Source organism: Octopus bimaculoides, chromosome 10 (genome assembly GCF_046866305.1).
Source record: "Octopus bimaculoides isolate indiv1 chromosome 10, ASM4686630v1, whole genome shotgun sequence".
In the NCBI taxonomy this organism is placed as follows: Eukaryota; Metazoa; Mollusca; class Cephalopoda; order Octopoda; family Octopodidae; genus Octopus; species Octopus bimaculoides.
This window is the reverse complement of record NC_142937.1, coordinates 61,068,340-61,085,980: the sequence shown is the minus strand read 5'-3', so window position 1 is coordinate 61,085,980 and position 17,641 is coordinate 61,068,340. Positions and strand designations below refer to the sequence as shown.

The 17,641-nt window shown below is 30.0% G+C and overlaps 1 protein-coding gene and 1 long non-coding RNA gene across 2 annotated transcripts in view; one reads left to right on the top strand and one right to left on the bottom strand.

The window, feature by feature from the left end:
- The window catches only part of LOC106874010 (uncharacterized), a 113,996-nt gene extending 109,839 nt beyond the window's left edge, over positions 1-4,157 (top strand). Inside the window, exon 2 of the mRNA XM_052971226.2 lies at positions 1,248-4,157. Within this exon, the coding sequence (XP_052827186.1) occupies positions 1,264-2,910 (1,647 nt within the window). The 5' untranslated portion in view covers positions 1,248-1,263 and the 3' untranslated portion in view covers positions 2,911-4,157. The remainder of the gene's footprint in view (positions 1-1,247) is intronic.
- Positions 1,259-13,145, bottom strand: LOC106874020 (uncharacterized). The gene is made up of 2 exons (XR_001409955.3): positions 12,631-13,145; positions 1,259-4,568 (listed from the first exon to the last, which is right to left on the bottom strand). It is a non-coding gene; the product is annotated as an uncharacterized LOC106874020 (long non-coding RNA).
- Positions 13,146-17,641: the final 4,496 nt, after the last annotated feature.

Genomic DNA, 17,641 nt, shown 5'->3' with positions numbered 1-17,641 from the left:
AAGACTGCATGTACTGCATCCCATACAGCTGTGGTAGGTTATAAAAAAGCAAAACATGCTGCCCCCTCAAAATAAGGGTAGACGAACATCGCAAAGCTGTGACACTAGGAGATACTGATAAATCAGGTATAGTGATCATGTATAGAAAAATGGAGACCACCTTCTCCTGTGGGATGAAGTTAGAATAATAGACAGAGAACATCACTGGAAAATACGAAACCTAAAAGAAGCAGCACGTATGCTAGGATACAACAACCTTCTAAGCAGACCGAGTGCAGATATGAATAGCACATGGGAACGGGTATTTAGGAAGGATAGGAAAATATTAGGTTTATAAGCCCTAAAATTCACTCCATAATTGCCCACGGGCATATGGCATAGTGGTTAAGAGTGCAGGCTACTAACCTCACGATTCCGAGTTTGATTACAAGCAGTGACCTGAATAATAGTAATAATAATAATAATAATAATGACATCGAAAAAAACCTTCGGAAAGAAAACTCAGGTTTGAAATTTCCCCAAGATGAAGGCTGGAGGGTATATCAGCCGAAACGTGTTAGCAACAAACAAGATGAGGACAAATATCCGTCAAATGTAAGTAATGTGTATCAACTCCAGTACTAATTAAGACTGGTACTTATTCTATTGGTTTCTTTTTGCCAAGCCACCAGGTTACAGGGATGTAAAACACCCAACACTGTTTGTCAAGTGGTGGTGGGCAACAAACACACACATATATATATGTGATGAACTTCTTTCAGTTTCAATCTGCCAAATTCACTCATAAGCCTTTGTTCAGCCTGAGGCTGCAGTAAAAGACACTTGTTCAAGGTGCCATGCAGTGGGACTGAACCTGGAACCATGTAGTTGGGATCAAGCGTCTAACCGTATGACCATGCCTGCACTTTTTGTTAAATGAAATTGAACCACATTTCTTGTTTAACCCTTTAGCATTTAAACCAGCCATACCCAGCCAAAATATTCTACCTGTTTTACTTTCAAATTGATCAGATCTGATTTCTCACATCTGTCCTACAGTGTCATTCTAAAAAAATTAACATTTTGCTTCATCGAAATCTCATAGCTACAAAACAGTACGTGATTAATTCAAAACAATGTGAATAAATAAGCATTACTTTTACAAAATAATGTGAATGCTAAAGGGCTAATTACAAATTACATATAAATGTTTGATATTCTGGTTTTCTCTGTTTACTCACATATTTTTTTTTTCTTTTATCTTTCAGAAATTCCAAGAGCAAGATGAGTGTGGTTTCCACATCTCCAAATAGCAGTTATCCTCCTGTTAAAGAACCTAATAATTTGATGTGTCGATACTGTGCTATGCAGTTTGACACGGAGGATGAGCTCAATGCTCATGTACTTTCACATTCACGTGGGGCTGCTCCTTTGAAATGTACACTGTGTGGTCAAACATACCGCACTTCATCAAAACTTCAACGTCACATACGGGTACATAGTGGAGAAAAGCCATACATCTGTCATATATGTGGACGCCGATTTTCTCGCTCGGATCATCTGAAACAACACGCAAAAGTGCATTCTAACCACCGAACGAAGAATACTTGTAGAATCTGTAACGCAAGGTTTGTGGCCTCCCATCTATTAAAATCTCATCTACGTAGTCATGGAATAAAATCTGTCCAGACGTGTGAAACTTGTGGAGAGGCATTTGAAACTCTCATCGAATTAGACAAACATCAAAAGTTACATGAAGTAAAACAAAATACGGTTGGGAAAGTACGGAGAAAAAATAGCCTAACTCCTGAAGAAGTGTCTAATGGTGATACTGAAACAACTGAAGAGCCACCTGTTATTGAAGGTGCAAAATGGACTGGCTGTGCACGTTTCTGTTTGGTAAGCTCTCAACCAGCAGAAAATGAAACAAGCACCTATAGCATTGAAACAGTTGAAAACAGTGAAAAAAGCTGGATGAAAATCCTTGGCCAGCTAGCAGAAGCTGATTATGCAGAACACAATGCTGCCAAGAGTGAAAATTTAAATGAAACTGTTGTAAACTATGACTTGTCCCAGAAATCCAGCACTATTCACAGCACTAACTTAGAAGAGAATAATAACCAAATGTTAGAGACTAAGGAAATTAGTGATCAAATAAATGACTCCAGCACAAAAAGTCTAAGTCCTCTTCTAACTATTCAAGAATCTGCTAATGATGAAGATGATTTTGTTGATGAGGAAGAGGAAGAGGAGGATAATGAACATTCAGAGGACATAATAAAATCCTCAACTATTAAACATGAGCCTGGTGGTGATATTGAAGAAGAGGAGGAAGGTGGTGAGAACGATGACGAAGAAGGGGAGGAGGATATTGAACCAAACTGTGATGAGCTATCTTGTGATGAAAGAATGGAAGTGATAGAAGCAAGTGAGGAGTTTAGTGATGATGAATCAACAAATGCTGCCCTAAAAGTTTGTTACTCACTGGTAGGCAGTGGGGAAGAGTTTGAAAACATAGAAGCTGAAACAATTACTGATGGTACCAAAATGTTTGTTGTACCTAGCACTTCTGACTTTGAGAAAAATGACCAAGAAGATGATATTTCTGATAACATAAGAAATGGCGAAGTAGATTTTGATAACCAACAAATCAGTTATACAATAAGTTTGGTTGACAAGCAACCTCTGGAAAGTGATCAAACTGCCAACAACAGCAGAACCGGACCATTTCAAATTGGTAACAAAAAAATCAGCAATTGCAAACATTGCGGGATTTGGTTTGAAGATTTTGCTATCTACATGTTACACAACAGTCTACACCTTGGAAATGATGATCCATTCACCTGTAAGAAATGCCTTAAGAAACTAGGTAACCGCCTGGAATTTATGGCACATCTTATGTGGCATTTGGAGCCACCTGTGTCCGCATGAGCTGATCAACTAGCTTTTTACTTATTTAGAGGACTGCACTACATTAAATTGACTGGTTCTGTTGGTAAAATGTAAACTACAAGCTGTATATCTCACTCAAGAGATCACAATTTTCACCCTATTTCTCGAGCCATAATATTTGTCTATTATTTACACCTTCCGTTATCTTGCCTGTAAACAAAAGATCATCAAGTATGGAATCACTTTGACGGCTGTTAATCCAGAGCAAATTTTGAAGTTTCTTTTCAGTTTTATTTAAATAGCTATTTCTTCTTTGTCACATCTTTCTTCTTCTTTTTCTTCTTCTTCTTCTTCTTCTTCTTCATCTTCTTCATCTTCTCTTTCTTATATATAATTTGCCCTAGATTACTGTTATTCTACACCAGTTTCTTTATTTTGTTCTATTGAATCAGTTAAATAGTATATTAACTTGCAAATTGTTGACCTTCAGTTTTATGAAAAAAAAAAAGTCTATTCTCTTGTTGACCTATTGAAAATTTTATTTCATTTTTATTTATTTATTTTTTAATTTTCCTTTTTAATTGTGTCTTTCCATTTTTAGAAAACCTATATTTCAGAAAGAAAGGAACTAGTATTTTTATTGTTAATATTGTTATTAGCCTTGTGCCAAGGAAAAAAAATTATTACTGTTGTTATTATTATTATTATTATTATCATTATCATTATTATTATTATTAAAGAATTGACAAGGAAGCAAATTTCAACTACTTTTGCATATTAATTTTATTTTTACCTGGACACCACTTCTCTTGTATCATATTTCCCAAATAATTCCTATCACTATGTCAGATGAAGTTAAATATTCCTCAATCAGAATATAAAGTTATCACATTTACTGTTTCCCAGTTTCAACATTGTATCATATTTCCTTGAGATAATTCTAAAACTGATTTCTTTTAAATTGATGTAAAACAAAACAAAATGAAACAAAGGCATATATGAAAAAAACTATATAAAAAAATTTATTTAAAACCATATTTATTTATTTCTGATAAATTTTAGGGTAAACATTCAGTAGGTCACTCCAATCCTTCTGCTTTCTAAATTGCTTGAGAATATTGGCAAATTAATCATTGCCAGGCAATATAAATAACAATACAATACCAAACTTATGCTATTTCAAAGGGTCTGTTTCTTGAGAGATGCTACTAATGTCAGTATGAATCCCTTTGCATACTAAACTAACTGGAACCTTTTTGATGGTTCTGCTAAAAAAAAGAGAAAAAGGTTTAAAAAAAGAACAAGTCTGTACCAGTGTGTCTTTATTGTACTGTTTCAGTTTGAAAGCGAAAGCAATACATGACAGTGGCTACCATAAGTCATATATATATGTATGTAAGTATATATATATATATATATATGTGTGTGTGTGTGTGGATATGTATATGTGTGTATTTATATATATATGTGCACATATATATGTATACACATGTATATATTATGTGTATGTATGCGTGTATGTATATATATATATGCATATGTATATGTGTGTATGTATGTATACACACGCACACACACACACACAAAATAAAACTCAGGAGAGTAAAACATGTCTGCCATCATGTTCAAAGTGATGCCTTTTTCCACAGTTAGATATTCAGCCATTTTTTTTTTTTCTTTTTCTTAAATCAGATTTCCTAAAACAAACAAAAAAGAAAATACTACATTTAGAAACTTATAACCAATTAGTGAAATTGCTTATTTAGCTGCTATTATTTTAGTTTATTGTTGTTATTATTGTTATTGTTATTACTACTATCATTATTGTTCCATTTGTCTTTCTTTCTGTCAATCATTATTATTAGTATTATTTTTATGATTACCATTATTATTATTTTGTTTGTTCTTTTTTTTTTTTTTTTTTTTTTTTTTTTAAATTCTTGGACATTTTATCTCTTCTGTGTTGTAAATACACATTTTACACATACACACATCTTTTAATATAGGTTTCTGAAAAAGGAAGAAAAAAAAAAACTACCAAAAAAACAAAAAGAACTTTTCAAAATTAAAATTCAAAAAAAAAACAACAAAAAATGTAATTTAATATTTAATAATTTAAAGAAAGACCCATAATCATGTCACTCAAGATGTATTTCAGACTTGAGAGAGTGGCCAAAGAAAAAAAAAATAAAATCTGAATATTTTCATTTTAATGGTTTCTTCTTAAAACTAAAGATGTGTTGTTGTTGTGTGTATATGTGTGCACATGTATATATACACACATACACAAAACACATACAGAGAGTTACACACACACACACACATACAAACACATACGCACATGTTTTAGGCAGTTATCTTTGTTTTATTCATGTTCAGAGTCATTTTCAACCTTTGTTTTTTTTTTCTCTGCCTTTCTCTCTCCCTTCTTCTGTCTCTCTCTCTCTCTCTCTCTCTCTCTCTCTCTCTTAGTCTATCTATCTTTCTTGTCTATCTCTCAAGATTAACAGCTTGGTCAGCTTTCAATCAAAGCATTGCTTTGTTTTTTTTTTTTCTGTCTCTCCCGCTCTAATGAAATCCTTAACAAAAGAATGTTTTTTTTTTTTTTTCATGATTACAGCCTTCTGGAAGTCTTAGGAATTAAATAATAAGGAAAAAAAGTATGTTTCTATTTTCAAAGCTGCTTCAAAACAACGAATATTAACCAAATGTTAGGGTTTTTAACAACTGTGCTTGACATTGACATTCTGGTATCTTAATGGTTGGGTTTGTCTTTTGAATATACTACTGTAGACCTACTGAAAATATCTTGAGGAAAAGCCATTTTGTCTTCATTTTTTTTTTTTTTTTTCTTCTGACACATTCTTTTCGAGTTATTCTTTTTAGAAAATATAGTTTATACTGTCTTCCATCTATTTTTCCCTATTGGTGGTAGCCCAAATTATTTCTCCCCAATCAGCAAAATCTCTTTATAGAAAACTACTTCATCAATTTGCATATAGAAATTTGAAATGTTCACCTGTTAGATGAGCTTTTCAATATCTTATTTTTTTAAATGTTATGTGAAGATATTGAAGTTATAATATTTTAAGAGTTTATTAAATTCTCAAATGTTAATTATTTCCAGTTAAATTTTATCTAATTTTAGAAATGTAATTTTTATTTTATTTTTATTATTTTTTTTTTCCCAAACAGAATGATGATGTAATTTGTTTCATGTCAACCAGTTATAAAAAGGCTGATTCAAGATGTAGCCAGCCCCTAAATTCAACTGAAATTAGGAGAATTTCATATTTAAAACCTACCCTTATATCATTATTACTAATGTCTAATTGTAGGGTTTTTTTTTATTTTTCCTCTCATTTGGTTTTACAGTTTTATGCCTGTATACATACAGGGTAGTGATTACTAGTGACCAATCAAACCGAGGCCTTCTTTTTAGATTAATTTTCCTGCTTTTTATATAGTCTTCTGTATTAATTATATTACAAAAAAAAAAATGTGAAAGCTTAAGAAATTTTTGTCGTATTATTTTAAGGATCTATTTTTATTCTTCCTTTTTAAACTTTTATCTTCTGAAATGTTCTTTTCCATTCTCAACAGGAACAATTCCTGTTTGGAACTGAGCCATGTACAGTATTTGTGACATTCATTGTTACTGACCCCATCCTAATTAATGACAGTTAGCTATATATAAAAGATGAAGAGTTATAATGACTCACTTTAATCTCAACTAACAGATACCATCTTATAAACTGACTCCTTATTCTGCACAACGTTGTTTAGTATCACCTCCAATTTACTCATATAAACATATAAGCTTGGTGATGGAAAAAAAAAGTAACTTTTTGAAGAAGTCTTCTTTCTCTACAGGCTGTGTATTTTCCATTTTGGAATCACCATTAGGATTCTGTAAAATAATGGTAATTCTGACTTAAGATGGAAGTATTTTATTTTTGCAATCCCCAAATTTAATTTATAATTTGATTTAAAAGACAAAGGAATAAACTGTATATATATATATTTACTGTCTATTTAATTGTGGCAGTTCTTAAAAATAATTATACACTATCTGTTTTGCCTTTACTTTTTGGCTCTTCAACTCATGTCCCCCTACTTCACTCTTTTAGTTAATTCTGCAAACTGATGCTGTGAAATATGGAAACCACAAAGCAAAGGAAGTTATAAAAATAAGAATTTTAGAACAATAAATTGCTTAATATTTCTTTTGTTTATGTATAATGTTGACCATGTTATGTATTAGATCTCTAAACTTTAAAAATGACTTCTTTTTTTTTTTTCAAATTTACTTGGTTTGGGTTCTGAAAATTAACACAGAACCACGAAACCACAAGCTGTTGCCCTCCTCTATTTGAAAAAAAAAGAAAATAAACAAACATTTGATTTAAACTTGTTAGGAACAAGTTAGCTTCTACATGGTGACCCAACATGCTAGAAATAACAGCTAAATTCCTTCAACTACACCCTGCCATTTTAACAAAAAGGCACATTTTATGATGTCTGTATTATACAAAAAAAATCTGATGTGATAGTCACAGTTGTAATACCTTTGATCAAGTAAAATCTGGGACTAAACTATAACTTGTCAGGACAGCTGTTTCTGTTTACAATTGACAATGATATTTTTTGGATGTTAAATCCAGACAAAACAAGCTAAAAATAATTTTATTTCCAGTTTGTAAAATATTGTTTTAAAATGTATGCAATTAACATATAAATGACCACATTATATAATTCATATAGTGTCTAGCTAACCAAAATTCTTCAATTCCTTATGTGCAACAGACACATGATTTCATTTCATAATAATTGCTGTTCTGTGTACACCTGCATTATTCACCACTTTCTGTTGGAATCTTAATTTGGTCAACATCTATATCTATTCAACTCTGAAAAAAATTACGCAATATTATTGCTCTTGACATTATTTAAAGCAATTGTTATGGCAATACTTATAATTATTTAGCTTCTTACTTCTTGATTAACAAGAAAGTTTTAATTACATCCCAAACTGGTCAAACTACTACTAATTGCAGTTTTATGGAGCTGTAAAATATGTTGACCTTCCAATGTTTGGGCATTTTTTTCTTTTTTTTTTTTTCTTTTTCTCTCATCTTCTTCAGACTACGGCATTCTGAATGAATTCTTTTAATCTTCTGATCTTTTAAACCATTATCATTTTCTTTTAATTTGTTCGCTCTGTGCTTTCTGTTTTTGTCCCTAACCTACATAGGATGCTTAAATATTTCAACATCTTTTGGATATGAATATTGTATGTTTTTGTTTGTTATTATTATCAAATCATTTCAGATTCAAATCCTTGAACTGTTTTACAGATAACATTTATGTCTTAATATTAAATGCCTCTTTTTTTTTTATGTGGCTTCCTAGCATAGACTACTATTTTCTTCTCTTTGTAACATTCTGTGATATATTTCCATAGTATATTGGTACAATTTAGCATGCCCACACTCACAGCCACTCTGAAAAACATAACATTGAATTCATTTAATTTTCTCATATTTTCTTCATGAGTTTTGCTGTAAATTGATGAGAATTGGAAGCATTTCATGGAATGCTGAGTATGAGGTTATGAGTTCTAACTTTTCTACAGCTATTGATATGTTCTCTAATGCAAGAGAAATTATCTGCTGCAGTAGTTTCTGTACAAATGCCTAAATTTGTAGAACTTTGCAACTCATGCTAGCAAGTGATAAAAAAATTCCATGATATCTTGATGGATCTATGTGATAATGATTATTTGCAGTGCTGTTGATGCTTGTCAGTGTTAACTACAAAATAACTCTTAGAGTTTAGTGGATGAAAATGAAGTGGTATTCTGTTGGGCTATTATGCTATAACTTACAAAGCCTATCTTTTGAAAGATTTGATAAGTTATTTTTGTGTCTTGATCATAGTTATGTGTGTGTGTGTGTGTGTATGTATATATATATATATATATATATATATATATATATATATATATATATATATATATAGATATATGTATATATATGTATATATATATATGTATGTATATATATGTATATATATATATATATATGTATATATATGTATATATATATATGTATGTATATATATGTATATATATATATATATGTATATATATATATATATATATATATATATGTATATATATATATATATATATATATATATATATATATATATTTGCATAATTATCATTGAATTATATGGAGTAGGGTAGCAGTAACTATTGTTTTTTTTTTCATCTTCACTATTACATAATGTGATGGAACGGCATCTCAAGTAACTGCATGATTATCTAGCTAGAAAATCTTGTAACTCGTATGACCAATATAACAAATGGAAAATTGAAACTGACAATTTGTAAATTAGTACAGTGACGTTAGTCATTTGGAACAAGTTACAAGCTTTGTCAGTATATTCATGTTTTTCATATTTATTGAATTTTTGTACTAACAAAACATTAAAAAAAAATTGTTAGGAAATATGAGAAAATTAAAAATGAATACATCATACTTAAATGTAACTGTATATTCACTTTCAAATGTTTCACTGAAATGTTGTGATTGCTTATATACATATACATACATACATGCATATATATATATATTCTACATATGTATATGCTCATGTGTGTATATATATGTGTGTGTGCATATAATGATTATATATGTTTGTGTGTATATGCAGTGTTCGTGTATGTGTGTGTATCTATATATATATGATATAGTGTGTATATATATATATGTATATGTATATTTATATATATATATATCTATGTATATATATATGCATATTTTCTAATTTGCACATATCTTACATATCTTCTATCTTATATTCACAGCTATTTTACCGTATACTAATAAAGTGATGATTTTTTTAATTATTTCTCTTATAACATGTAAAAAAAAAAAAGCAACTAGCTAATTTAAAACATGTATACAGTAAGAAGAATTTTCATCAATTGTTCTCATAACTTTTCATTTCATCTCACAAATACCATTAGTAAGTTATCATAACAAGCATCTGTGGTGAGTCCTAATATTATGTATTGCTTAGATGTATAAATAACTAATTAAGCAGTAAAGAGTGCTTTTAGAAATATTTTTTCGTACTTATATATATATATATATATGAAAAAAGAAAGCAACAGAAAAAGTGTTTGCTCATTTTTTAAATATCTTAATAACTTCTGATTGGAGTGAGTGGGAGAATATTTGTCAAATAAAATATCTGGAGATAATTTGGAAGATATTTCAATTCTTCTTGATAAAATAGAATAATTTTTTTAGATTTTTTTTTTAAATGTATTTGAAATTGATAATGCAATTTTGGTTTGAGTTACTGTATTAAAAAAGGAAAAAACACAGAAAAAAAAATCAAGCTAAACAAAACAAAAAGCAAAAAGGAATCTGAATGCAAAATATCAACTTATTCTCTTTGTTTTCTCATTCTCTGTACCAGGATGTATTCTGTGCAGCTGGTCTGAGTCAATTTCTTTTAAATGCATATTCACGAAAATTTTCTAAAATCAATTACCATACACTTGTGTGTGCGTGTGTATTCCATCTGTATCAAAGCATATTGGTCATTCATCACAAAGCATAGATACTTCAATTTTTATACTTAATTAAGTGTATGACTTCCCTTCGGTTAATGTGCAAATTGTTGCTTATAAATATTAGTTACTTTGGGGAGCTTGACTCTGAAATCACTGCCTCTATCTTATAACCTTTTGGATCTCATTAATCATATATATAACTACTATCTATTCATTTAGCTCCCATTTATATTCACTTGCATACTTTCCAACTTGTAATTCACACTACTATGCTAACATATAAGACTCTTTTATTGCATTCATCTTTCTTACATATGTGCAAGGATGTGTTTGCTCACACATATACACACATTTGTATATAAATACACACACACCTATTGTGTCTGGAGATGACATTCAGTTGGATATTTGAATGGATTATATATATATAATATATATATATATCATCAACTATATTATCCCTACTTGAATACATTATTATATTACATGGGGGTTCCTTCATTGCTCTCAGCTGTGATTTGTGTTAAACCTACAGGATGTAACAAATTGAGTGGCTTCCATCATCTAATTTACTCTTTGGCAGGAAAGAAATGGCACTTCATAGCAATTTGAAAGTTGCTTTATATATTTTATACTTGTCCAAAATTGTTATAGAAAATACCTAGGATTACTTCGTTTCTTTTTGTTGTTGTCTTTTTTTTTTCAAATCAGCTATTTTGTTTATTATTTTTTAACTTGTTGCTTTGAGAAATATTCTTTAGTATTAGAAACACTAGGCATTATTAAATTTAGAATTTTGATTAAGTGAAACTTTATTGATATATTTGAATCCTACTATATAGAAAAGTAACATATCACACTGAAAATGCCCTCAACTTCATTTCTGATCCATTAATTCATCTTTTCAACTGGGGACTTAATATCATCTGCATACTACAAGTAGATCAAGAAATACCAGATTTTTGCAGTGTAAGATTTATAAATCTATTTCAAGAGTATTTTTTATCTATCTTCTATTATTTTAGTGTTAAAATGATATGGACTATTATTTTTTTTAAGCTTGATTAACTTAGGAAAGAAAATAAAGATCATTAATTTTCTATTTTCAGATCCTACTTTAGCATCTATATTTACCACAGTATTTATTATTTCCTTTTATCTAAAGGAAATAAAATTATTTCATTTTTGATTTCTTTTTCCTGGTTGTTATTTTTTTTTCTACCCTTCCCTACTGCTCCTTCTTTTAAAAGTTTCATGCAAGAAAATATACTTGCCCTTTGAAATCAGCTGAACTGTGAAAGTTCTATAATTCAGCGTGCGGTGTCTACTGCTTAAGTGCAGCTAAAATGCCTTATCAAGTCGACAATTCCTATATTAGGCTTATCATCACAAATTTAACACTGCCTTTCAAGCAGTAGGTTGCCTTCTGCCGTATGTCAAAATTGATCATTTCTCTGCACTCAGATAGTTTACCTATCGACATGTGGCTAAATTAAAATTGCTACTTTAGATATTATAGATGCTGTTTTGTTTTTATTTCATTAGCAAGACATTTGAATTGCATCTAATTAATACTTTGATATAACTAATTAATATATTCATATAACTGCTTGTTTGTTAATATTCCCTCTTATCAATGCAGAAAATTTAGATTGTATTTACATACATTTTCTTAGTGTATGAAATCTGTGCTTTGACTTGACCAAATGGAATTTTATCAAGAATAGTGTTTGGTATGAAGTTATGATTACAGATTCATGAATTGGTATATCTGATACTCTTGTCATTGTTATTATTATTATTATCTCCATCATCATAAGCAAGACAGTTAATTATCTCTGCTCGCTTAAAATCTTCATGCTTGTGTACTTTGTTGTTTTCTACTTTGATAATGTCAGTATGTCTGTTTTCTCTTCAAAATAAAATGAAAATTCTTCCTTAAATGAAAGTTCAACGCAATACTATCCTTACAGTGATATTTTCTTATTAATTGCCCCACCCCTCACCATTCACATACCTGTGTATTGTATGTACCATTTATTCTCTACATATTATTCTATATCCTTAACTTTTGCTCTTCCTTATGTAAAAAAAAAACAAAAAATTTTTAAAAATCAATCAATCTGGTTTATGGAACATTCTTGAAACAAAAATCAAATGTAACTGACCTTGATCGTAATCTTTTGTCACACACATATGTATATGTATTTACGTATATATATATATATATATATATATATATATAAAACATATTTCAACGTGGCATCTGAACTGGTTATTATGTGTATGGTATTTTGGGTTAGAATTAAATTTAATGAGCTTTCATGATCAGGAACTGGCCTCATATGGTTTCAAATGTTCTTGTGACGCTCTTCACGAGTAGTTAACCCAAAGCAGCATCCATAGTTAGACTAAGTATGTTTACATACACGTAATATCATAATTATATATATATATGTATATATATATGTGTGTGTGTGTGTGTATCTTATGTATGTTTACCATGTGAAATAATGCTATGTAAGAGATGTGCTATGTAGTCCTTGTAACCCACAGCATTTACGTGTCAAAGATTTGTTTGCAATCGTGGGATATTTTGATAAATGTTATTGCATTCTCTAACTAGTTGCTCATGATGAACAATAGCTGGTCTTAGATTGTTTTGAACAGCTTGTTATCTCTAGTTATAACAACACATTTGAGTAAATTTTTTCCTTTTCTTTTTTTTTTATTTTTTTTTTTTTAATCAATACATGAAACTGTAATTTTTATATAAATTTCAATCTGGAAATAGTTACACACAATTTAACATTTTTGCTCTGACAATTTGCCTTTATTTGATCCCATACAAAGAAACTCACTCTCTCTCTCTTTCTCTCTCTCTCTCTCTCTTGCTTGCTTGCTTCCTTTCACTCTTTATCTCTTTATCACACACATACACACATATACAGCCTTGGGCTCTCTCTTTCTCTTCTCTCTCTCACTCTCTCCTCTTTCCATCCTTTCTACACCACTGCCAAACAAACAAAAAAAAATGTCAGTTATTTTTCTACCTTAGAAATATTGAGTCCATTTAAGAATTCTATTTCCATTCTGTATAGATAGGACTAAGGATTTGCTGAATTGTGTTCAAAGGTATATTTTGCTGGTCCATTTCTGCCACCTCACTGAATTTGTTGCCGAGAAAATGTATTTATATGGCAGGTTTTATGAATTACATCACATGATTTTGTCTTTCAATCTTTATACCAACTTTTAACAGACTTTTGCTTTTGGATGTGGAATTTTTATGATAAACATGTGTACATTTTTTTTTTTAATTTCCTTTTGTCTATAAACATCTCGTTAATTCCTGTTTAATTTTAAATATATAAATATATGTATTTTGTAATAATGTTTTTATCATTTCTCTTTAGATTTTTGAATATTTTCTCTTCAGTTTTTTTTTTTTTTTCTATCTTGTAAAGATTATTTACTTGTTTAGTAATTGTCAATTTGTAGTCAGCCATTCATGGGTTTTCTATCACTGCCAATTAAGAAGATCTTGCACTGTTAATTAAATTTTAAATAGATCTCATCTCTTTTTCTCTCTCTTCTTCTCATACACACACACATACATGCACATATATATATGTATGTATACATACATACATATATATATACACACACATATACACACTCATACACATGTACATATGCACTCTCACACACATCAGTCCTTCAGGCTTCTAGTCTGCTAATCAACCTTGCCTTCACAGCCAACCCCTCCCATGCAGATATCTTAAGAATCACTGACCAAGTGGAATATTAGCACCACAATAGACATCCTCTACAGAATTTGGTTTGCAACATTTTGTAACAACGATCCATTAGTGACATCTACACAGTTGGTAAGACCCCTTTCTGCAAGAATCATCTCGAGTTCTCTCTCTCTATCTATCTATCTATCTCTATTTCTCTCTCTCTTTCCCATTCCTGTTCTGTTCTAAGTACTCAAATTATTATAGTGATTTCGGTTTTATTGTTTTTATCATTTCTTAGAATCTAATCTTAAATTTAAGAAATGTCATGTTTGTTTATTTTAATTTCGTTTTATTCCTTAATGTTATAGACATCATCCAATAATTTACTCAGCTGAAGTCTTTTTCTCAGTCACAGATACACTTCAAACATCTTAAAATTTGACTACTGTTTTATTGTTAGTGCTGCCTCAATATGATATTAGCGAACTGGCTGGGAGATTGAGATGTTTAACTCTCATTATACTGTCCAACTCTAATTAAATGTTTCTTTGGTTTGTAGCACTACGTTTCTGTCCTTTTGTGGGCTTAGTCCATGATAAAAGTCCCAACAGCATTGCTCTGTTTCAACCAGTTAGTTCTATCATTATGTCAGAGTAGATTTGTTTTGAATAACTATAACTAGGTAAGCTAAAAGGATATGCAATACAGTTTATATATATATATATATATATAAATATATAAGTAAATATATAAAGTATAGATATGTAACGTATATATACACATATTGTCTCAAATGAATGTACTGATATGCTAATGAGTTAATGCTGTCACGTATTGCATTTGTGACAAATAGTTGTGTATGGTTGTCTTTCTCTCTGAGATGAACAAAATAAATATCCCTGATGAGCTAATAAAGATCAGGCAAAACTTGTTAAGTTGTTCCTTCATTCTGAAAAACAAAGCCTTATGGTTTACCCACAATGTCTACTTGCCCAGTGAGGCCTAAATGTGTATTTATTAAATGCATGAACATGTATCTTTGATATAATACATATATATTTGTTCTAATGTAAAAATTAAATTATTATTATTAAACTAAGGTGGCAAGCTGGCAGAACTGTTAGCATGCCTGGCATAATGCTTAGCAGCATTTTGTCCATCTTTACATTCTGAGTTCAAATTCTATCGAGGTCGACCTTACCTTTCAGGGTCAATAAATTAAGTACCAGTCAAGTACTGGGGGTCAGTGTGATCAACTTTCCACATCCCCCAAAATTACAGGCCTTGTGCCTATAGTAGAAAGAATTATTATTATTGATAGACTGTGAGTAATTATTTGAAATTGTTTTTCAGTTAAGCAGCTGTTACTGACACAGTTTAATCTTTCATTAGACAGTAAAAGTATAGCAGGTTTGTTATAAATGTAGAAATCAAGTATTGCTTTAGCTAGAACAATGATCAATTTAGGATTAATGTGCAGTAAAAGACATCCTTAAATATATACAAAACAATAATATTAATGTTTCTATTTGTTTATCCTAAGCAATGGTTAAGTAATTTATATAAAATGAAAATTAAATGATTTAGAATAATCCTTGTTTATAGATAAACTGCTATCATGTTCAGGTGACTTCCTGGGAGAAATGTAGATATATTAACTCTTTAGCATTCAGATTACTCTGTCAAATGTAATGCTTATTTATTCACATTGTTTTGAATTAATCATGCGTTATCTCATAGCTTCAAGAATTCAATAATGTGATTGTTTATTTTTAGAACAACATTGTAAGGTAGATAAGAGGGGCCAGATCTAGCTGGTTTGAATATAAAACAGAATATTTGGGCTGGATATGGCCAGTTTAAATGCTAAAGACTTAAATGCTAATCATTTTCAATAGCCATGGTTATTTAACCTCTGGGAAGTGAAAAAAAACAATTAAAACTTGTATTCTGTTCATGACAAACCAAGAAGATCAAAGATTTTAACTTAAGTCAAGGAATGAAATTCTGGAACTGACTGGAAAGAAAAAGTTTAGTTTATTATTTAACTTTTGAATTAATTATTCTACTGTTTTGTTGTTTTTTTTTATTTTTGAACATCAGTTGGAGAGCAGTAATATGAGTCACCTGAACTAATTATTAATGTAGCTTATTGGAAACTTCAATTAATAAGTAGACCGGAAACCACAAGCTGTGGTTAGATGTCTAATTAAGACTCTTTTCACTCAAAGATAATTAAGACATTCATATGATCTTGTTAACCAATTGTTTTATGAGTTTTAAAGTTAACTGTGAAACATTCATAAGTTTTTGCATTCTTTGGTAGTTCTCTTGTCCTTCAAATTGAACATTGCATTGTAAATGTGCACTTGAAAGTTATAAAACTTACTTTAACATATGAAAGTACAAATTTCTTTACTATTTGACTTCTAAGGATTTTGCAATTCAAGTACAGAAGATTCCTTTTAACGAAATTGTCATTGTGTTGGTAAATATTATAGTCATGATGTGATAGCCATGAATCTCTGGCATAAATTTAGAATTGCTTACATATTTCCATTGTCTTTCATAAGTGATAAACATTAATATAATTATTATATAAAGCAGTTTTGTTGCACACACCACATGCACGCACACTTACTCTCTCTCTCACTCTCTCTCTCTCTCTCTCTCTCTCTCTCTCTCTTTCTCTTCCCTTACTTTCGTCTACACTTCTACTCACTAATCTGTTGAGAAATATTCATTGTAAAACACATTTTGTTCCATTTTCTTCGATAGAGAATAACAATTTAGATGTGTATTGCAAACAGTTTGGTATTTCTTTTAAGAAGTGTTATAGAAATCATACATAAAAGTTACATTTTATGAAATTTTCAATTCTAAGTTATTTCTTTAGAATTGATCCTTTCCTCCTAAATTTCAACTAGAATGCTGTTGTCTTTTCATTTTAAAAATGTTTGAATATTTAGTTTGTTATTTTTTTTTTGTTTTGTTTTTTTTGTTATATATATAGTTTATATCATTTCATTGGTGATCACTTTGATATGTTATCTAAGTATGGATTTCCCTTTTCACTGACTTAGCATAGGCATCACTTCAATAGAAACAACTTCGTTATTGGCCTTCAAGTTTCCACTGAATTAAGACAGATCATTGTCATATCTCATGGCCACATTTATGTGTACATCTACACTCATGACACTTGCACATGGACATTATATTTCAACAATTTTTGCCATCCTTGCCGGATTATGATTATTTCTTTTTCTTTAATTATTGTTCAGAATTACACAATTTATTTTAGTCTCCATCCCTCCCATCCTTCCTTTCTTATGTGATTGCCATTATAAGTTGGGCATTTGAAATCCCATCTTCTCAATGCTTTTTCAGCTCTGTTTGTCTGGTAGTGATAGAATGAAAATTTGTATATAGGTTG